Below are 24,036 nucleotides of genomic sequence, written 5' to 3' on the forward strand. Positions count from 1 at the left end.
AGGCCGAAATCTGGTACTGTTTGTCAAGCCTCTGTAGACGAATTAAACAACTTTTTCTCAACAGCAGTGATTTCTCAAGTTGTCACAACCATCAGCCGCAAGACAACACCTCCTTGACAACCGCATTTTTGTTAAAATATGTTTCTACACATACAGTGCGGGAAGCAGTCACGAGAATAATTTCTGAGGCTGCAGGTAGTGATGGAGTGCGTAAGGCTAGATTATAAACGTTGTCGATATTACACTGCTCCTCAAAACCTAGGGGGAACGTAGATAACGAAGACATGTCAGCTACTCGGTGGAAGTAAATGAAAGTGCGAGAACATGCTGTTAAAGGTCTCCCGGTAGTGCACAGAATGTTGGACGCGACATGGCGTGAGATCAGCATGACTATAGCTCCAAATGGGTGTAGCCACGGAACACGAGCTAGCTGAAGGAACGAGAAGAGACTTTTGTACCAATAATCAAGTAGATACAGTGCACTGTGGTGGTGTTCATCGTCACAACGTGGCCCGGAGACGGCATTTCGATGACTTCAGAGCGGGAAGAATCATCGGGGAACTGGAAGAAGGACGAAGTGTGATGGGTATAGCCCAGGAGCTTGGTACTACTCATAGCATTGCACCACGTGCAGATGGTGGGGGTATGGGAGACGTTCAGAACCACAGCACTGCTGCCAAAAAGGGGAGAGAGGTCACACAGTCAGCCACAGAAGCAGAGGACCCACACTGCCCAAAAGACACATCAAGAATGACATCTTGTAAACATTGGGAATAAATGACTGCACTCTAATGATGTTTCACCAGTATCGTTGACGATCCACAGGTTTCCCAACAGCTTTCCTGACTTCACACTGAGGTGGCTTCACTCAGGTATATAATGTCATTAACTCTGATCATAAGCAGAAATAAGTAATTGAAACAGTAGGGGGCGAAGTAATTATTTTGCTACTCGAAGGAAGTGCGTTGAACCGGCAGATTAATGAAGTTAGGAATAGGGTTTTCTTCCCATGGAAAATGGTGATTTAAAAGCAACTGCTGTAGGAGAGGAGGATGGGTTACTTGGAATTTTTTTAATCAACTGCCCAATATTCTTCTAAGTGTAATTTGTGGGATTTCTAGGTTAACTATGGACACTAACAAGCAAATTGTTGATTTATTACGGTTAACAGTCTGATTGCAGAATCAGTCTGTGGTGTTGCAAGTTACAGATAACGAGGTCACGTATCCCTTTCCTCAGAGCAAACTAAGTAAAGTGACTGCTGACACCCACTCTGAAAAATGTCGTTTAGCATGCTGTGCTTAGGCTATTAGAAAGTAACTTATCCAGTCGATTGTGTAATAAACTTGTTAATCATTATGTTTACCGTTTCTACTGGCAAGGGGAAAGCTTGGCTTGAAACCTCGGCGACATTAAAATGGCTTCAGTAGTTTACATCTTAAGACGCCTGAGGCGGAAATTGTGGACATTATTGTAGAGTGGATACCTTCTGAGAATCGGTCCCAGGTGCTCTTTGCATATAAACAGTAAAGGTTTTCTGACTTATGTGTATTAAGGGCAAATATCGAGAGATTTTGTTTTTGTGACAGGAAGAGTAATTTAATTAGTGTTAACGCTTGGATAGTGGGTAGGAAAGCTCCAGACAGGTAACATCTACCAGGATACACAACCATGGGAGGAGCATGTTTTCGATGCAATAAAGAGGGACATTTGATGCGTGATTGTTCGATATCCCGAGAGAAAGGAAATAAAAGCTGATGCCAGAAGTGCGCAGATTGCTGTTTGGGACTTAACCAAAAAATGAGAACCGAAAGGGCCTCCTTTTTCAGTTGCTTGTCTTGAACCTGAAATAGGCTAGGGACTTATTAGACTTTTTGGAACACTATCCAGAGATTTTGACAGACAAGCTTGGTGTCATGAATAAAATGGAATATAATATTCAATTGACGGTTAGGTTACCATACTGACTGTCAGCCACGAAGATGAAGGAACTTAATAAAGATAATAGATCAGCAACTGGCCAGTGGTATAATCCATCCCTCATTGTCGCCTTACATGTCTCCGATATTTTTCGTTCCAAAACCATCAATTGGTAGACTACCAGCAGTTGAATCAGAAGGTGATCTCAAACTCAGTCCCACTTCCAGATCTGCACGACTGTTTCTCCTGTTTTTTGGAGACTCAGTATTTCTCAGTTCTTGATCTGAACCAAGCGTAGCATCAAATACCACTTGCGGAAGAGTCCAAGCCCTTGACTGCTTTTTGCAAGGACTGGAATTTATTTCAGTACATTAGAATCCCTTTTAGATTGAGCATGGGGGCCACATTCTTATCCCGACCTTTAGATTCTGTTGTGGGGTTCAAGGTTCAGAAGTATATACAACTATTTAGATGATGTTGTTATGTACAGAAAAATGTTTGAAGACCACCTGGGCCATGTAGAGCTGGTGGTACGTCGCCTATGTGAGGCATGGTTAACTGTTAAACTGTCAAAGGATAGCCCGGTTACGAAGATCACCTACCAAGGTCATGTAGCTTCAGCCAATGATGTAATGACAGGCCAAGAGCACGCCAATGTCATCGAACAGTTTTAGGAGCCAAAGAATAAGGAAGAAATTTCAAGATTTATCTACTTGACCAATTTATTTCCAAAATTCATCCAGAACTACACATGGCTAGCAGCTTCTCGCAATCAACTGAGATGAAAGAGAGAGGTTTTAAATGGGGTGAATATCAGCAAGCATCTTTTGATAGTCTTAAAGTGGCGCTAGCCAGCGCTCCAGTGTTAGCTATACATGATTTTAAGATGGAGTTCGTCCTACAAATTGATTCTTCCATTTCAGGAACTGCCGCAATTCTCCTGCAGGAAAGTGAAAGGGAAAGACGACCCATAGCTTACGCATCTAGATCTTTGCGTCCTGGAGAGAAGAAGTATTCTTTATAGGGATTTGAGGCACTGGCGGTGTTGTTCGGTTTGTAATATTTTAAATTCTACCTTGAGCATGAGTTCTATCTGAAGAGAGGCAATTAAACATTGCCTTGGATTCTGGCTTGCCCCTGTAAAACTGGAGGTTTAGGAGGTTTATTCAGATGGGCGGTTAGGATTTTGGCATTCCGTTTTCAGGACATCACATAGAGGGTACTGAAAATCAAGCAACTGTTGCCCAAAGTAGAATGTTTTCTGAGGAGGACGAGTCCAGGGAACCCAACGAATGTATCCAGGGACATGTTAGCATCGTAACATCAGGGGAGATTTAGGCCTTGTTTGGAGATGTAGGGCAGCAGCAGGTTGAAGACTACAGTTACACCAGGTTGAGCAGCAGCTCTGACATGATAGAGAAGTTCTGGGATACTCTCTTAAAAAAGGTACACTTTACTTTTGAGCTTAGTGCAATGGGAAAGACATGTTATGTCTCCCCAAGGAATTAGTACCGACTGTGTTCCAACATTTTCCTTGGTCATGGTAGTTTGGCGGTCTTTTAGGTATATATAATACTATTATGAAAATAAAGCAACACCTAACATGGTCAACTCTAAGTGGGAACGCCAGAAGTTAGTGAATTAGTGCCAAGACTGTAATAAACGTAAACACAATCCCACCACATTTAGAGGAGAGGTAGCTTAACCTGGGACGAAGATGTGATGGACTGAATTTTTGTCGATTCTGTTGGTCCCTTACCACCCTCTAGGCATGGGAAACACTATTTATTTGTAGTAGTCGATAGCTTGTCTAGGTTTGTGTTGCTGTTGGTGAGCAAGTTGGGGGCTCCTGGAACCGCAATTGAACATATAACTCAGGTATTTGTTGTGTTTGGCCCTTCAAGAGTATTAATGAGCGATAAAGCGTTGGCGTTTCCTTGAAAGGAATTCAAAAGGTTCTGTTACATTAGTAGGATATCGTGGGATATCCAACATAAGCACAACTCCCTACAACTCTCACTTCTCTTTCGCGGAGTGGGTGAACCAAAATTTAAAGTCCGCTCTTATCATCTCTCATTCACAGTCGCAGACCAAATGGGATAAATCGACTAGGTGGTCGAATTATGCATTGCATTCATGAGGCCCACAAGACAATTCCTGCTAGCTTGTGTTCACATTCATAATGAATTCCCCTCTCCAACTTATGGGGGATCAATGATTTACTGTCAGAGGATAGTGATCCTGAGAAAATAAAATAATTGGGGGTTAACTAAAACATTCAGTTTGCACATAGAACGAAGCCCACTTACTATAATCAAGGGAGGCGGGCTGTCTTGCTAGGGTGGGTAGCATGACGCACTTAATGAATTTCTGAGTACAAAGTAAATGGGCCCAGAAGGTCACCTCGAAAATGCTACCTAGATTTGTGGGATCTTGTAAACTGGTCAAAGCCCTTTCCCTAGTCAGGATCCTTCTTCTGAAAACTCATTAAGGTCCACACGAGTCGAAGTTGGTACGTGCAACCAGGATGCTGGGGAACAGTCAGGCCGTTCACCCACTCCACTCCCACCTGTTCAAGCTGAATGTGGGAGGGTGGGGGGGGGGGGGAGGAGAATATTTGTGCCGTATGGGATACCTTTTCTTTTCGCACTCTATTGATTCATGCCTCAGGTTGGCAGCAGCGCTGGTCGTAGCAGTGGGGCGAATGGCTCCACCACTACAGGGAATGTCGCATGTTGCGATGTACGATTTAAGAGCAGCCACGCTGTGAGTGACATCAGTCAGTTACGGACAAACAGGGAGCTGCGAGCAAGGGCAGTGTCTTCGGGTCTGGTAGCAGGATTTGGCAGCATCTACGCTTCAGACACTGATCTGTGCTGTTCCGATGTGCCAGTTGGTGTTTGGCCAGTGAATATCGCCTGATGGGAAAACTGTTCTGCTGTGACAGTTGGACCTTCCTGAGGTTCTGAATCTGAAGGAACGCCACGTCAGCTGTGGTGGCGGTCTCGCTACCTGTCACTCAGTTCCGATCTTTGATCATAGGAGCAGGCTGTGGATTATGGTCTGTTGGTCCCTGTATGACTGCTGCATGGCGAAAGCTTGCTTAATTATGGTTGAAATGAAGGTAAATAATTTTTTTATTACTCTTATTTTGTTACATGATGTGGCCATCTCAGTGGTCGACGATCTGGTCACACAGAAACTTGTCAGTAGCACAGTAGCGTCACTGAACTATTAGGTCGGCTACTGACTGAATTCCTGCCACTAGTTTGTTATTAGCATTGCAGTATTAGTGAGGATCCCAGCTGAAATCGGGCTGCGTGGGCTCAGTTCAAAAGACTAAGCCATTTGCAATTTACGTAATTTTTATGATGGGGTACTTAAACTTTATTTATTGTGCCTTATTGTACCTAGCGAGGAGAAGTAGTCCCTTAATCTCAAGGTGGTCTGTTGTGTGTATTTGTAGATTGTAAAAATTTTGATGGCTCATCTGTATTTTGTGTGTTGCAGAAAAGAGGAGCAGTTGTATTCTATTAAGATCTGCTGCCAGATGCCCTTTTTTGTTACAACAGGAATTATGATGGTCAGTGGCTGTCTGACTCTTTGGATTGAATCATTTTACTTAATTTTGTCAATAGTTTCTTACTTGAAGTGGTAACAACACAACTGTTGTGCAGTTGCATTCATTACACCGTTAATCAGATCCTACTAACAGGTGGTTTTCTGAAGTTCTGATAGTGAGTCGTGGTGGCGGTTGCTATTGTAATGGTCATTTTATTTAAATTCTGTCAACATTTGAAATGTAATGATAAATTTTGTTGGAAGGTTACTTAATAGTGATGCCGTTAAATTGCTGTTTTGAGCTTTTGTTTAGTAAATTCCGCCTCCAGTATTCTTTGGAAAATTCACGTTAATGAATGTTACGGATATGAGATGTTCTTATCTGGTATAGTTTACATTTGTGAAGTTTTCTGCTTGTTTGAACAAATTTGAATAACCTTGTTCTGGTACAGTACCTTGCCTCTCAATACCAAAACACCACCGATTTCAGGTCCATTACTTTTCTTGTTGTACGTCAGTAATATTTCATCTCACTTGTAACTATCACGTATGTACCGATGACATCCACTTGTACCAAAGAACATCGTTACTGCAGTATTAGAAAGGAATGACGATCTTTGTTGAGTATCACATCGGATACAAAACCCGGCTGTGAAACTAAACCATAAGAAGTCTCAGACAATCCTTTATCGTCGGAAATGTCGTGAAACAGTCCCTCCAATAACTTAATGGCACTCAATTGCCGTTTCGAAAAACAGCAACTGTCCTTGGCATACTGTTGGATGAGCATCTAAATTAGGAAGAAAAAACTATCTCAGTTACCATCTGAATAGCTGAGTAGTTAGCACGGGTGACTGCCATGGGGGATCCCATGTTCGATTCCAGGTACTGCCAGGGATTTATCCTTAGTTGGCGGACTGGTACACATTGTACTTAGACTCGCAAGTCTAACTGACAAACTACTAGATTGATTATTGGCGGCTTCAAGATTGGATCTAGTTGGCACTTCTATGCCCAGAATGCGGAACTTTAGCTTACATTTATACAAGCTGTTGACGCATGCGCTAAATCTCTTTCCTGCCTACATTCAGTCTATAACTAAGAGAATTATATCCAGCTTAAACAAAAATTACTCTATTCTTTCCTGCTTGTCATATCTTTATTATCATGCTACACTTCTCTAGTACAACACAGCGCGAACAGTCAAAACTCCAGATGGTTGAGCTACTGCTGAATGTTTAAGTTAGATTTATGTGCAACTTTCGGTTCAACAGAGCACAAACAGTGAAAACTACAGATGACTAGAGCTAGAGATAAATGCTTACATAAGATTTGTGCGCAACATTTGATTCTACATAGCACAAAGAACTGAAACTCCAGAAGACTGGAGCGAGCGATGAATCTTTATTTAAGATTTATGCGCAATATTTGGTTCTACATGGTACAAACAGTGAAAAGGACAGGGCCAGACAGGAGGCGAGCTTTTCACACACTTCATCGGTTTGTTAGTCACTTGCACCTCCAATACCTCTCCTCACGTATCGAATATCTTTCTTCGTACCATAACTTGCAATACCAGATCGGATACGGCCAGTAACTTGGCTGGACCATTGTATAATACTAAGTCTTTTTATATTTCCTTCTCCATTTCAATCATACAAATGTGGAACAAATTACCCTGTAACCTGAATTCAAGAGGAAATTAAAGCTTTATGTTTCGTCATCGACATATAACAACTGATGCTTTTTGTTCAAGAAAGAACCAGTATCTCCGTTACATTAGAAAGTATTTACATTTTTTCATCCCCTTCTGTTTCTGTTTTCTTCTTCTCAACTAGTCTCCTGATTTTACCCTACAGTTTCTTGCTCTCCACATTGCTATATTCTGTCCTGTTGGTATGCATTTATGTTATGTGTCGCTATTCGCTTTCTACAGAAAAGTAATGAGGAAATTGCTCTACTCCTTTTGTACATTTGTAACATTACATCTTCACCACATTTATACATTTACAGCTTTGCAGTTTAATCATTTTCATTCCGTTACACTTTTACCACCTTCATAGTTTTTACCTTTAGCACTTTTATACATTTACACCTTTAGCATCTGTATATTTTTCCGTCATTACCAACTTTATACCATTACACTGTGAGCATCTTCAAAGCATTACACTTTTATCACTTAATAGCTTTGCACTTTTACGAGTTTTTACCTTTACATTTTTACCATCTTTATAGCTTTAAAGCTTTACCAAATTCATTCTTAAAATTTAATATAGTCATTACTATACATATTGACATTGTTACATTTATTATTATAATTATTACTATCAACGATAATAGCATCAATATAAGTATATATTGCTCAGGTACTATACAAATTTAGTATATACTCTCTGAAGAAGTCGGGTTAGATAACAGAGGACCTGAAGACCCTGATATTGCCAGGTGAAACAATGGAATTCGTAGTGAATCTGATCCCGTTATACTATGAGTAACCCAGCTTATTTCTTTGTAGTCTTTCAGCATCAACTGCTCGTTTGCGATAAGCGACTCAGGATACAGCTGCTGGCCGGGTGAAAGTTATTCTTGCACATTATGATCTCAACGCTTCCTTTGGTGTCAAGTAGATGTGAGGGACAAAATTTTCATTTCATGATACGTAATCATATGTTTGTTTATGAGACTGTGTTCGGCAACATCAGACATGTCAGTGTCGCGTTCTTCAAGGTGGCGTTGGTTCGCTGTGCATTATTCTGATGCAGGACGTCTAGACTCACCAAAGTAAATGCGATCGCATACACAAGGAATTTTATAAATTCCAGGCACACTGATACATAGATTAATTTTCTTTGTTGTGGTAAAATTGTTTGATTCCATTATTTCCCCAGGATTCTGCCTTTTTCATTCAAGATCCATGCTTACTGTTCTTACCACACTGTTGACTTGAACTCATCACTTCACGACTTGCTGAACACTCGTTGCAATTCAGACAACTGCATCTGTGATCTCTTGGTATGATATCCCCATATTCGAGCTATTTCGAAGTCAGATAAGTTGCGCATGCACTTCCTCTGAACAAGGTGTTCTTGGTGTAACACTTTCCATTTCTGTCAGTATGTTTATAACTGAAGAATGATTGGTTCTTTTCTTTAACTGTATTCATAACCTGTCGAACTGTTCAGCACTAGAAATTACACATCAAATACACTGACGAATAAAAATCACAACACCAAGAAGGAGTTGTGCAACATAAACGAAAGTTTTCAGGCGCGTTTCTACTTCTGAAAGATGATGTCTATTCAGATTTCGCGCCAGTCACATAATAGTGGCGCTAGTTGCGCCACTGTGACGATGCAAACCAAGTTTGCTTTAAATACACGCTGTAACGGTCGTGAGCGTTAGTTAACTTTGAGATTGGACGTGGTGAGTTCACATTATTCAAGAATGCCTTTATGGCTACAAAGATGCCATTATCATCCCGCTGAGTTTGAACGAGATCATGTAATAGGGCTATGAGGAGTTGGATGTTCATTCTGCGATACTGCAGAAAAATTTGGCAGGATTTTAGCCACTGGACATGATGCTGGCAGCGGTGCTCTCGGGAATGTACTTTGACAAGAAGACTGGACTCCAAATGGCCACAAGGTACTAGCGAGAGGGAAGACAATTGCGTTCAGCGTATGGCACTCATGCATCGTACTGCATCTGCAGCAAAAATTTCAGCAACAGTTGGAAATACAATGACATAACAACCCGTTACAAAACGGTTACTTCAACGATGCCACGAGCCATACGCCCTGTAGCGAGCATTCCTCTGACGCCAAACGCCGGCCGGTGTGGCGCTTCAGTCTGGAACAGCGCGACAGCTACGGTCGCAGGTTCGAATCCTGCCTCGGGCATGGATGTGTGTGATGTCCTTAGGTTAGTTAGGTTTAAGTAGTTCTAAGTTCTAGGGGACTGATGACCTCAGATGTTAAGACCCATAGTGCTCAGAGACATTTGAACCATCTGACGCCACACCATCTCCATTTGTGACTTCAGCGGTGTCAATCTAGAGCCCATTGGGAGGCATGATAAAGGTCTCTTGCGTTTTGTGATGAAAGCTGGTACAGCCTCGATGACAGTGGTGGCTGTTTCTTGGTTAGGAGGCCAGCTAAGGGCCTGAAACCAACTTGTCTGCATGCTAGAAACATTGTACCTACTCCTGGAGCTATGATCTGGAGTACGATTTCCTACAACAGCTTGAGCACTCTCGTGGTTATCCCATGCATCCTTATTGCAAATTTGTACGTCAGTCTGGTGTTTCAACCTGTTGTGCTGCCTTTCTTGAACATCATTCCAGAGGGTGTTTTTGAACAGGATAACGTTTGCCCACACGTGACTGTTGTAACCTGACATGCTTTACAGAGTATCGACATGTTGGCTTGATCTGCTCAGTCATCAGGTCTGTCTCCAGTCGAGCACACATCGACATCTTCGGAATGGAACACCAGCATTATCTATAAACAGGGTTAACTGTCTCTGTATTGACTGAGAAAGTGAAACGGACATGGAACTCCATCCCACAAACTGACATCCGATACCTACACAACAAAATGACTCACTTTTGCAAGCTTGCATTCAACATTCTGGCGGTGACACCTGTTATTAATGTACCAACATTTTGTATTTACAATGGCTTATCTCCCACTTACATTAAACTGTCAACTTGCAATGTTACTCATTTAAGTATGTTACCTAGGAAAACATATCCTCGAAATTTCATTACTCTACATTAATTATTTTTTGGTGTTTAGATTTTCTTGTTCTGTGAGTGTGTTAGGGGTGGAGTGAGTTACATTCATGGTGTGTCGACTTTGTGAATACGTATTGCACTGTGAACTGATGATTGATTGTGAAAAGTCTGTGTTGTGCTAGGTATACTGATTGCAAGCTGAGATGCCTGAAGCTGAAATGAGTGGCTATCATGACAGACCAAATATCATTCACTCTTGAGGAATGAGTTGCTAGACTTAAGTGATATGGCTGTGTGAAAGATTCTAATCCATGCATGTGAGCAATGCAGCCAAGAATATTAACTTTTAAGAACATTGGTCAAATTCCACCAACAGTGTGTTACTTTAAATAGTAGAGTAGCAGGCATTACCTCAATATGCAAATGTTGCCTAGTTCCTGTACCTTACAGCATTCCTTGAACACCACACCACTATAGTGACAGAAGAAGAAGAAGCTCACCATAAATTAAATGTATGTGACTTAGATGGCACTTGGTAATGACCTACCTGTTCAATGCAGAGAGAGGAGTATAAATCTTGCATATAAAATGGCAGTTAAATTGTTGCTGTTCACTTAACAGTATCAGGTGCTGAGACATATAGGAGTCAGTGAAATAAGGAAGACAGATGTAGCAGTGCACTCTCTTTTATTTCATGTATTTTGCCTCCCACAGTTAGGAGCCAGTGAAGGAACAGGACGCCAGCCACCACCAGTCGAGTCTCAAGATGGCAGCCTGTATCTGTGCCTGAGCCAAACTGGAGGTGGCGCCACCCACACTGCAGTATCCACCACCCAGCATGGCATCCAGTGACTGGATCTGTGCCTAGGTGATGGAGTCGGCTAGCCCAAAACCTTAGGGGGCATGTCGCTTCCAGATGCCGTGGTAGCCACCACCCAGCCCAGCAGCCTGCGCTTGTGCTTGTGCCTGGCTGAGTGCAGCTCCGCCCCCACCGTAGTATCCACCCCCGAGCCCGGCAGCCTGTGCCTGGGCCTGTGCCTGGGCAGCAGACTCACCCAACCCCAAGCCATAGAGGGCGTGTCTCTTCCAGATGCCATGGTAGCCACCACCCAACCCAGCAGCCTGCGCTTGTGCCTGTGCCTGGCTCAGTGCAGCTCCACCCCCACCGTAGTATCCACCCCCGAGCCCAGCGGCCTGTGCCTGGGCCTGTGCCTGGGCAGCAGACTCACCCAACCCCAAGCCGTAGAGGGCGTGTCGCTTCCAGATGCCGTGGTAGCCGCCGCCCAGCCCAGCAGCCTGCGCCTGTGCCTGTGCCTGGCTCAGTGCAGCTCCACCCCCACCATAGTATCCACCCCCGATCCCAGCGGCCTGTGCCTGGGCCTGTGCCTGGGCAGCAGACTCACCCAACCCCAAGCCGTAGAGGGCGTGTCGCTTCCAGATGCCGTGGTAGCCGCCGCCCAGCCCAGCAGCCTGCGCCTGTGCCTGTGCCTGGCTCAGTGCAGCTCCACCCCCACCATAGTATCCACCCCCGAGCCCAGCGGCCTGTGCCTGGGCCTGTGCCTGCGCGGCAGAATCAGTCAGCCCCAAGCCGTAGAGGGCGTGTCGCTTTGAAATGCTGACACCCTCATGATCTGCTTTATCCAGTGCTCCAGCTGTAAATAGAGATTTACATATTACACATTTGATTGGTCTTTCTCTTTACATCTATAAATTTTTGTACATTAATCATGTTTGAGTTGCACTAATAGATGCAAATAATTGTGGAAACGTAATAAATATGTACCAGGTGATCACAAAGTCAGCATAAATTTGAAAACTTAATAAATCACGGAATAATGTAGATAGAGAGGTAAAAATTGACACACATGCTTGGAATGACAAGGGGTTTTATTAGAACCTAAAAAAGTTCACAGAATGTCCGACAGATGGCGCTGGACAGCAAAACGTCAGTGGTTCAAATGGTTCAAATGCTCTGAGCAATATGGGACTTAACATCTGTGGCCATTAGTCCCCTAGAACTTAGAACTACTTAAACCTAACTAACCTAAGGACATCAGACACAGCCATACCCGAGTCAGGATTCTAACCTGCGACCGTAACGGTCACGCGGCTCCAGACTGAAGCGCCTAGAACCGCACGGCCACACCGGCCGGCCAAAACGCCAGTGACTGCGCATGAGAAGTGTGTATAAAATGAGCTGTAATGAGAGAGAGAATCAGATACGCGAGCAGTCACAGCATGTTGACGTTACTTAAAAAGGCGCTTTTAGTGAAGCTGTATTATCAGAATGGGGAATGTGCTAGTTCAGCGTTACGATCCTGTCTCCATAGGAAGGGGATTCGAACGGGTAAAGGTCCGTTGTGGCGAGAATGATTTCGAAGTTCGAAGCCACAGGTTGTTTACACGATAGACCCTGTAGTGGCCGACCGAGCACAAGGCGTAATGCTGCTGAGACAGGTCAGGAAGAAATGGAGACTGTAGCGGGTTCGTCTATGCACGGGGGAGTCAGCGCTCGTGCAGCTGCACCGGCATTCCATACACTACTGTTTGGTTGGCACTGAGGCGTACCCTCCGATGCTATCCGTACAAAACGCATCGGCATCATGAACTGTTACCTGGCGAGTCAGTGAAGCGGAGGGCATTTGCGGTGTGGGCGTTTCAAAAGATGGCGGAAGATGACAGTTGGTTGAATAACGTGTTGTGGACCGACGAAGCTCATTTCACGCTCCGAGGGTCTGTCAACGCCCACAACTGCAGAATTTGGGCTACCGAAAATCCTAGAACTGTCGTGGAAACTCCATTGCAGGACGAGAAAGTCACAGTATGGGTTGGATTTACCACATCTACCGTTATCGGGCCTTTTTTTCTTCGAGGAAATACGTGACTCTGGTTTTGTAACTGCTACCGTGACTGGTGAGAGATACGCCTATATGTTACAGAATCGCATCATCTCCAGCCTGGCTGATAAACACCTGCTGGAACGGACGATGTTTATGCAGGACGGCGCTCCACCCCATATTGCTAGACGCGTGAAAGATCTCTTGCGCACGTTGTTTGGTGATGATCGTGTGCTCAGCCACCACTTTCGTCATGCTTGGCCTCCCAGGTCCCCAGACCTCAGTCCGTGCGATTATTGGCTTTGGGGTTACCCGAAGTCACAAGTGTACCGTGATCGACCAACATCTCTAGGGATGGTTAAAGACAAAATCCGACGCCAATACCTCACCATAGCTCCGGACATGCTTTGCAATGCTGTTCACAACATTATTCCTCGACTACAGCTATTCTTGAGGAATGATGGTGGACATATTGAGCATTTCCTGTAAAGAACATCATCTTTATTTTGTCTTACTTTGTTACGCTAATTATTGCTATTCTGATCGCCTTTTTTTGAAACTTTTGTATTTTTTTGGTTCTAATAAAACCCCATGTCATTCCAAGCATGTGTGTCAATTTGTACCTCTCTATCTACATTATTCCGTGATTTATTCACTTTTCAAATTATACTGACTTTTTGATCACCCGGTATTCATTAGCTATTTATTTTCTTGTGAGACTTTTCGGTTTTGCTTGTCTTCAGATTAATAAGCATAAATGGTAGAAATTAAATACTTCTTTTACCTGCATTGCCAAGCTATATTTACAATGGACACTGCGTTTAATCTGTATGAAAGTGCTGCAGCCATTAATTTCGCCTTACATTATTAAGCACATGCTATGTAAAAAAAAAAAAAAAAAAAAAAAAAGCACTTTAACAGTGCTTTACTACAAGTGGTCCTGTTGCAGATGTTACACTGGTGTCTGCAGGGAAAACACTTCTGGTTAAGGAGTCGTTGAAGATAAATGTTATAGAGCGCAGTAGTGGGTGAAAAAAAACTCCATCGTTGGAACTGTAATGTCATCGTGTCCAGTAGATAGATGCTGATCCGATACACATGATCGCTTTCCTGACGGTGCTGCAAGTAACATGTTTCAAGTAGAGTTTTTCATGGCTACAGTCATTTACCCCCGTGAAGTATTCAATGAATCTCTGCTTCGTTTGTGGTTAAATTGTGTTTGTAGGTAATGTGAAGTTCAGTTCTTCGGCTGGGACAGTCGGATCAGCTGCAACTTTTACTTTGTCTATATCAAGACCATGCACGTTTCCTCCATAGGACAGTCGGACTATGTCTATTGTCAGATAATGTATGGACATGCCTGAATTTTGTATTTCTCACAGCCTGACTGACTGTTCGGCTTGTGCTTGTAGGCAATATGATTTTCAGGGCTCACTTCAGTTCGTATGCCTGATAGGCAGCGTCCGTGAAGTTCATGAGATATTTTAGTTTTTTAGTTAGCCAAGGTGCAGGTTGTCTTCTTATTTTTCAGGTAGAAATATTTAAGAAAATCTTGTAACAAAGTATTACAGAAGGACAGTGATGGACTTGTATTTATATCACATTTGTATATTAACGTAGGCGAACACAGAGATCACTGGTTTCGGAGTAAAATTCCCCTGCTTGGTTATAGGTAAGAAGTTATATTCGTAAACGATGATTTGTGTCTTCCCGAGTTTTAAGCTGGATGACCTGTGCCCGTCTGTCTGGCGCAATATTTGGTTGACATGCCTCACTAACATTATCAGGCGTTCCTGACGTATGGACGTACAGTGCACAAGGAGCACGTGGTGATTACTGGGGAGCTATGTCGACGACACGATAATCAGGCTGAAAACGCGACCGGACTCTAATAGTCATCATCAACGCTAGAAGGACAGGAGAAATTGTAACTTTGTAAATATGAGCATTAGTTACGGGCCGAGCGTTTTAAATTAAAACACAGGCCTTGACAATAATGAACTGCAACACTATCTAAATATTACGTTGGTACGTAAGTTCGTAATGTTTTTACGTACGACAGATATACATAACGGATACATTAGTCATCAGTAACATATTACCCTTCATTTCCAACGCTGGGATAAATTTTAGATTCCGCGACTGCAGAAATCACGTGGTTTTGAGGCAAAGAACTTGTCGAACCACGTTCGTAGAGCATTCCTATCCGCAAAGAAAGTTCTTGAAGGCTGTTCGACAAAGAGCGCAAAAAGTGAAAATTTGAGGGCCCATGATCAGGTGAATAAGGCGGATGCGGAATGACTTCCCACCCTAAGTCCTGAATAGTGATTTTTGTCGGTTCAGTAGAATGCGGGTAGGCGTTATCGTGCAGTAACACCACTTCATGCAGCTCTTCTGATCGTTGTTCTCGGACTGCGTCTGAAAGACGTCTCAGCTGTTGACAGTAATGTCAGAATCTACATCTACATCTACATGGTTACTCTGCAATTCACACTTAAGTGCCAGGCAGAGGGCTCATCGAACCATTTTCATGCTACTTCTCTACCATTCCACTCTCGAATGGCGCGTGGGATACACCTAAATCTTTCCGTTCGAGCTCTTATTTCTCTTATTTTATTATCATGATCATTTCTCACTACGTGGGTGGGTGTCAACAAAATATTTGCGCATTCTGAAGAGTAAATTGGCGATTGAAATTTCGTAAATAGATCTCACCGCCTTTGTTTCAGTGACTGCCACCCCACCTCGCGTGTCATATCAGTGGCACTCTCACCCCTATTGCCCGATAACACGAAACGAGCTGCCCTTCTTTGCACTTTTTCGATGTCTTCCGTCAATCCTACCTGGTAAGGATACCATACCGCGCAGCAATATCCCACCAGAGTACGGATAATTGTAATGTAGGCTATCTCTTTAGTGGGTTTGTCGCATCTTCTAAGTGTTCTGCCAACAAAGCGCAGTCTTTCTTTCGACTTCCCCACAATATTATCTATGTGGTCTTTCCAATTTAAGTTGCTCGTAATTGCAATTGAATTGACAGCCCTTAGATTTGTGCGATTTATCGTATACCCAAAATTTATCGAATTTCTTTTAGTACCCATGTAGATGACCTCGCACTTTTCTTTGTTTAGTGCCAATTGCCACTTTTCGCACCATACAGAAATTCTCTGTAGATCATTTTGTAATTGGCATTGATCGTCTGATAATTTTACTTGGCGGTAAATTACAGCGTCATCTGCAATCTAAGGGGGCTGCTCAGATTGTCACCTAGGTCATTTATGTAAATCAGGAACAGCAGAGGGCCTATGATACTACCTTGCGGAACGCCAGATATCACTTCTGTTCTACTCGATGATTTACCGTCTATCACTACGAACTGTGACCTCTCTGAGAGGAAATCACGAATCCAGACACACAAGTGAGACGATGCTCCATATGCACGCAATTTGATTAATAGTCGCTTGTGACGCACGGTATCAAAAGCCTTCTGTAAATCTAGGAATATGGAATCGATATGAGATCCCTTGTCAGCAGCACTCATTGCTTCACGGGAATAAAGAAATAGCTGTGTTGCAAAAGAACGATATTTTCTGAATCCGTGTTGGTTATGTATCAGTAAGTCATTTTCTTCAAGGTTATTCATAATGTTCGAGTACAGTATATGCTCCAAAATCCTACTGCAAATTGAGGTCAGTGATATGGGTCTGTAATTCAATGGTTTACTCCTATTTCCTTTCTTGAATATTAGTGTGATCTGTGCTACTCTCCAGGCTCTCGTCAAGTGAGCGGTTGTATATGATTGCTAACAAAGGCACTATTGTGTCTGTATACTCTGGAAGGAACCTGACTGGTATACCATCTGGACCGAAAGACATGCCTTTCTTAAGTGATTTGAGCTTTTCCGCAACACCTACGGTATCTACTTTTATGTCACCCATGCTAACAGCTGTTCTGGTTTAGAATTCTGGAATATTTACGTCGTCTTCTTTTTTGAAGGAATTACGGAAAACTGTATTTAGTAACTCCGCTTTAGTGGCACCATCATCGGTAACATTTCCATCGCTATTGCGCAGTGACGGCATTGACTGTTTTTGCCACTGGTGTACTTTACATACGACCAGAATCTCTCTGGGTTTTCTACCATATTTTGAGACAATGTTTGATTGTGGAAACTATTAAATGGATCTCGCATTGACGTCTTCATTAATTTTCGAGCTTCCGTGAAACTAAGCCAGTCTTGGGGATTTTGCGTTCCTCTGAATTTGGAATGCTTTTTTCGTTGCTTCTGGTGCACTTTACATACGACCAGAATCTCTCTGGGTTTTCTAGCATATTTTGAAACAATGTTTGATTGTGGAAACTATTAAATGGATCTCGCATTGACGTCTTCATTAATTTTCGAGCTTCCGTGAAACTAAGCCAGTCTTGGGGATTTTGCGTTCCTCTGAATTTGGCATGCTTTTTTCGTTGCTTCTGCAACAGTGTTCTGACGTGCTTCGTGTACCATGGTTTATCAGTCCCGTTTGTTATTAACTTATGTGGTATGAATCTGTCTATTGCTGTCGATACTGTATCTTTGAATTTGAGGCATATCTGGTCTACACTTACATAATTAGCTTGGAAGGAATGGAGACTCTCTTAGGAAGGCATCAAGTGAATTTTTATCTGCTGATTTAAGTAGATATATTTTGCGTTTATTTTTAGTGGTTTTGGTTGATATGGTTTTGAGCCTCGCTACAATGACCTTGTGTCACTAATCCCTGTATCCGTCATTACTCTCTCTGCTAGATCAGGATTATTTGTGGCTAAGAGGTCAAGTGTGTTTTCGCTACCATTTACAATTCGTGTGGGCTCATGAACTAATTGTTCAAAGTAATTCTCAGAGAAAGCATTTAGTACAATTTCGGAAGATCTTTTTTGTCTACCACCGACTTTGAACATGTACTTTCGCCAACAAATCGAGGGTAGATTGAAGTCTCCACCAATTATAACTCTATGAGTGGGGTACTTATTTGTAATGAGATACAAGTTTTCTTTCATATTAGTCGGGGGGTCGGTAGAAGGAGCCATTTACTACTTTGGTACGGGTGTTGAGTATAACCTCTACCCACAGTAATTCTCAGGAACTATCTATTTCAACTTCACTACAAGATAAACTACTACCAACAAACACACCACCACCTACTTTATTTAATCTATCCTTTCTGAACACGGTTTTGCGCTTCTGTAAAAATTGCGGCAGAATTTATCTCCGGCTTTAGCCAGCTTTCTGTTCCTACAACGATTTCAGCTTCAGTGCTTTATTTTATATCAGGGCTTGAAGCTCTGGTACTTTCCCAACACAGCTACGACAATTTACAACTACAATACCGACTGTTGCTTGGTCGATTCTCGTCGTTTCTTTGCCCTGTACCCTTTGAGACTGGAGCCCTTTTTGATCTTTCCCGAGACTGTCTAACCTAAAAAACCGCCCAGTTCACGCCACACAGCCCCTGCTACCCGCGTAGCCGCCTCCTGTGTGTGGTGGACACCTGACCTATTTAGCGGAACCCGAAACCTTACCAGAATTACTTCCGAGAAGTAATTCGTAGTACAGCACATCGTCGCTGTTCCACCAGATGCATAACGTTATCTTTTATGGATGCGCGCAGCTCTTTGTGCGAGGATTTGCTGGTTTGTTAGCACTCAACGATGGTAGAATGATCACACTTCTTCACATTTGCAAGTCCTCGAGTACACTGACGTGGATCATTGTAGATTAATGCATTTAAACGACCTTTCATCAAATCCCAAAAGTCTGCCTGAACGTGGAGAGTCACTAATGTCAAAAAGATTCTCCTTAAAACGAGAAAAAGCATTTTATTGCCGTGCTCTGTCCAATGGCATAATGCCCTCTGTCGAGCTCAAACTTAAGTATATGTCGGAAATGTTCCCATTTGTCCACTTGGCACTTGATATTACAGCGTCCAAAGCTCCACGCGCTATCTCCAAATAACAACGCAAAAATGTTTCAAATGGCTCTGAGCGCTATGGGACTTAACGTCTGAGGTCAACAGTCCCCTAGAACTTAGAACTACTTAAACCTAACTAACCGAAGGACATCACACACACCCATGCCCGAGGCAGGATTCGAACCTGCGACCGTAACAGTCGCGCGGTTCCCGACTGTAGTGCCTAGAACCGCTTGGCCACACTGGCCGGCTAACAAACGCAAATAACAATAGTGAACTACAAATAAAAAATGTCGACGATAAAAAAACCCTTAGCAATCGGAATAATAACCTCCAAGATAAAACCCCTATTAACTTGTGTACCAATCGGATACTATATTTGGACACTATAATGGAATATTTTCTTCAGAGAGAATTCATTCTACATCTCATGCACCGGTATATATATAATCTGTCGGAATATTCTCACCTAATGATATGCTTGCAATTTTATAGATTCTTTACCCAATCCAGTACTCGATTTGACGCTTGATGATTTTGTATGGCCATGTATCTCCGTAGTACTCGGCATTTCGAGTGCAAAATATTTATGTGAATTAAATGAAAATGTACAATTAGGATGAATTTGAAGAATTGAAAAAAAAAGAACCGAGAACTTGAAATTTTTTTACAATACTCTAACTAAGTGAAATTGGATTCTCTAACCTTCAATTGGGAAACAGCCATCTTCAAATGTTGTTGCACTACTGCCCATCTCTGATAAGATATGACTTTTTTGTTTCTTGTATTAGATACTTCACGGAAAAGTCTTCGGAAGCAGCCATATTATCTCGGCTGTTTGTTAATTAAATATAAAGCCAGCTGATTCTTGCTTCTTCGAATGATTAAGTGATTAATCTCCGAGTTGACCTCTATTTTAGCGACGTCTGCACGAATTAAACGTTGGACTAAGCCAATAAGCCTGCAGTATTGCTCCAATATAGCGTAAGAAAATAAATAAACAAATGGAATTGCACACTTTGGCTGAATCTGGCTTTAAAGAGGATTAAGTTAGTAACAAATAAAGAATCAACTTAAAAATATTTATTATTTTCTTTCTCCGGTCTATGATTCTAGTATTTTTGATTCCAATTTCACATCAAGCGTTAGTATTCGCTACAAACTGCCAATAACGTTGATGCTTGGATATCTACTAAAGGTTCTGACAACTTCGTTGCAAGTGCATTAATATTAATGAACACTTCCGAATGTATTATGACGTATACCTCTAAAATTTCAATACTGATCAGATATCTGCTTGAAGGTCCCGTATGAGGAGATGTAATGATCGTCTAGCAGCTTACCATGCACGGCGGCGACGGTGGCCAGGAGCAGCACGATGGACCTCATGGCTGTGGCTGTGGATGTGGTGGCCGAAGCGAGCGCTGCTGGCCCTTATATTGGGGGCTCACGAGGAAGCTTAACGAGGAAATCGGCGCGCGCTCCTCCATAATCACTTGGCTGGAGATAAGGTGGGATGGCCCTACTGCGTGCTTTCCCGTTCGTCGTCTGCATCGTGAGCTTCTAATGTAAGGGCAAGCAGCGCTCGTTTCGGCCATTATACCTACAGCCCACCTCTGTTCTCATGGTCGACACCGGTGGATGCACTATTAGTCGTGCTAGGCACATGCGCGATAGATAATACTGTATGTGCTTGACATTACTCCACCCTGGGCGCCGTCTAGATTGATATGAAAAGAGAAGTAACGAACTTCAGAATCCCACCATCGCTTTACTAGAGTGTTTATTGAGATTTACGGGTATCAGCAAACTATGATGTCATCTTCGGATCTTATGCACTACGCTTCATTGAATCTCGTCCCGTGACAGCTACGGTCGCAGGTTCGAATCCTGCCTCGGGCATGGATGTGTGTGATGTCCTTAGGTTAGTTAGGTTTACGTAGTTCTAAATCCTAGGGGACTGATGATCTCAGATGTTAAGTCCCATAGTGCTCAGAGCCAATTGAACCATTTTAATCTCGTCCATGTTTACAATAAGTTAGTATGTGACACAAGTTATTGTAAACATGGACGAAATTGTTTGAAGTGTAGTGCATAAGATCGGAATAGATGGCAACGTTATTTGCCGAAACATGTTATTTCAATAAACGCTCTACTAAAGCCATCGTGGCATTTTGAATTTTGTTACTGGCTTCGCGAAGAAAATCTTCCCAATGTGAGTGAAATTACGGGTCAGGAAATAATAATCAAACTACAGCTAAAAGTATGGAAAGCCCATGAGTGGCAAAGAGACTCAGACAGTATTAAAGCAATTCATCCCAGCAGTTCAGAGAGTGTGTGGCATAATTTCACACACAAAGATGCCTTTTTTTGTCAGGAGTCTTCTCATTGGTTTGATGCGCAGCCACAAATTTCTCTCCTGTATTAACTTCTTCATCTCAGAGTAGCGCTTACACTTTACCTGCTCAATTGTTTGTCGAATGTACTCCAATCTCTGTCTTCCTCTACAGCTTTTACCCTCCACAAAGAGATTCCGGTCATCTGCTGAGCACACCAGAGGCACGACAGAATCAATACCTCCTCCGTGCGATACCCATGATAATATTACCGTTGACAGGGCCGCTAAAGCTTGGTTATCAATTTATCAAACACAGTTTTCCTAAATTCCAACACCAAAGAGGACGAGGTAAATATTCCAGACTTTGGACTGAGAACAATTGCCAATACGAGTAACTTAGAAATAGATATCCTCGGTGTAGCGAAGTAGCTTAAAGCACTTAAGAAGGGCAAGTCTTCTGGTCCAGATAAGATACCAGTTAGGTTCCTTTGAGATTATGCTGCTAATAGTAACCCATACTTAGCAATCGTATGTAACCGCTCCCTAGACGAAAGATTCGTGCCAAAAGACTGCACAAGTTAAATCAATACTAAAGAAGAAATGGGAGTAATCCGACGAATTATAGACCCTATCACTGACGTTGATTTGCATTAGTATTTCGGAACATATACTGTGTTCGAACATTATGAATTAACTCGAAGGCAACAATCTATTGAAAATATCGTTCTTCTGAAACACAACTGGCTCTTTATCCGCACGTCATAAAGACTAATATCGACAGGGAATCTCAAAGTAATACCATGTATCTAGATTTATAAAAGGCTTTTGACACCATTCGTCACAAAAGACTTCTAATCAAATAGAGTCCCTATGGAGTATCTCTGCAGTTGTGGGACTGGATTCGAGATTTCCTGTCATAAGGGTCACATATCGTAGCAACAGACGGAAGTCATAGAGTAAAACACAGCCGATATCCGGCGTTCCACAAGGAACTGTTATAGGTCCTCTGCTGTTACTAATCTATATAACGACTTATGAGACCATCTGAGCAGCCTTTTAGATTGCTTGTACATAATGCTGCCATATATCGTCTCATGAAGTCATCAGAAGGTCAAAATTAGTTGCAAAATGATTTAGAGTAGCCCTTTTACATTGTTTACAGATGATTCCGGCATTTACGGTCTCGAAAAGTCATCAGAAGATCAAAACCAATTGCAAAATCATTTATACAAGATATCTTGCAGTTGACACTAAATAGCGAAAAGTGTGAGTCATCCACATGAGTACTAAAAGGAATCCGTTAAATATCTGTTACACTATGAGTCACATAAATTTATAGGATGTCAATTGAAATAAATATCTAGAAATTACAATTACGAACAACTTACATTGGAACGATTACATATGTATAATGTTGCGGGGAAGGCAAATCAAAGACTTCGTTTCATTGGCAGAACACTTACAAGACGCAACACATCTATTAAAGGGACTGCCGAAACCACGTTTGTTGCCGCGCGGTCTGGGGCGTTTTGTCACGGTCCGCGCGGGTCCCCCCGGCGGAGGTCCGAGTCCTCCCTCGGGCATGGGTGTGTGTCGTCCTTAGCGTAAGTTAGTTTAAGTTAGATTAAGTAGTGTGTAAGCTTAGGGACCGATGACCTCAGCAGTTTGGTCCCATAAGCCCTTACCACAAATTTTTTTCCACGCTTGTCCGACCTCTGCTATAGGTGGTATGGGATCTTTTCCGGACAAGATTGGCGAAGGGCATCGAAAAAATGCAAAGAAGGGCAGCTCGTTTTGTATTACCCCGAAATAAGAGAGTGTCACGTATATGATAAGCGAGTTGGACTGAAAATCATTAAAACAAAGTCGTTTTTCGCTTTCGGATGATCTTTTCACGAACTTCCTCCTCTGAACAAGAAAATATTTTATTTTCACCATTATACATAAAGATGAATGGTCATAATAACAGAGTAACAAAAATTGATGCCGCTACAGAAATATTTACGTGCTAACAATAAGATTTGTTATCTTTAAACATAGGAATTAGCCATTGATATTCATGAAGCAACATTGAGAAATGGACAAGGGATTCTAGCTGGAAAGCATAACCTTGCCACAGGTGGATGGGGAGGATGAAACACAGTTACGTTAATAATTTGCGGACATGACAAGTTACTGCATAAGTTGCCAGTTAAGACTAGCAAGTACACGAAACGATAGGAGTGAACACCATAAGATTGCCAAACAGTGCACTGACAGCAACAAGTTGGGTGCACGACTTTAAGGGGGGTAGGACGTCAAACGGGCCGACTTGGAGCTGGAGAGGCACCACAGGACATTTTATTTTCTACTGTCTATAATTTTACAAATAAATTCATAAAACTTTGTCAGCATGACCAGGAAGGATTCGCACTCATAGCAGTGGAAGTGCAAAAAGACAAGAAGATAAATTTTTTTTAGATATGAAATTTCATCATTTTTTCACTTATTGTTGGCTGCATTTGTTACTATAGGTACATTTTTCTTCACAAGTAAGAGAGATTCTTTGATGAATTTTGCACAGCATACAAACCATACTTACAGGTGCATGAAACTCTAGAATTTTCCAAATCTATTAAAAACAGTGGTAAAAATTGAGATAATTGACTACAAAATTTGATTTTTTTCTAAACATGAAGCTTAAAACGTAACAGC

General features: G+C 42.3%; 1 protein-coding gene across 1 annotated transcript; it reads right to left on the reverse strand.

Annotated features, from left to right (window-relative positions):
* Positions 1 to 11,110: 11,110 nt before the first annotated feature.
* Positions 11,111 to 20,399, reverse strand: LOC124596546 (glycine-rich cell wall structural protein 1.8-like). The gene is made up of 2 exons (XM_047135729.1): positions 20,348 to 20,399; positions 11,111 to 11,868 (listed from the first exon to the last, which is right to left on the reverse strand). The coding sequence occupies exons 1-2, from the start codon at positions 20,391 to 20,393 to the stop codon at positions 11,111 to 11,113; spliced, it is 804 nt and encodes a 267-aa protein (XP_046991685.1). The 5' UTR covers positions 20,394 to 20,399.
* Between the last annotated feature and the right edge of the window lie 3,637 nt (positions 20,400 to 24,036).

The sequence above is a fragment of the Schistocerca americana genome, chromosome 1 (genome assembly GCF_021461395.2).
Source record: "Schistocerca americana isolate TAMUIC-IGC-003095 chromosome 1, iqSchAmer2.1, whole genome shotgun sequence".
Taxonomy (NCBI): domain Eukaryota; kingdom Metazoa; phylum Arthropoda; class Insecta; order Orthoptera; family Acrididae; genus Schistocerca; species Schistocerca americana.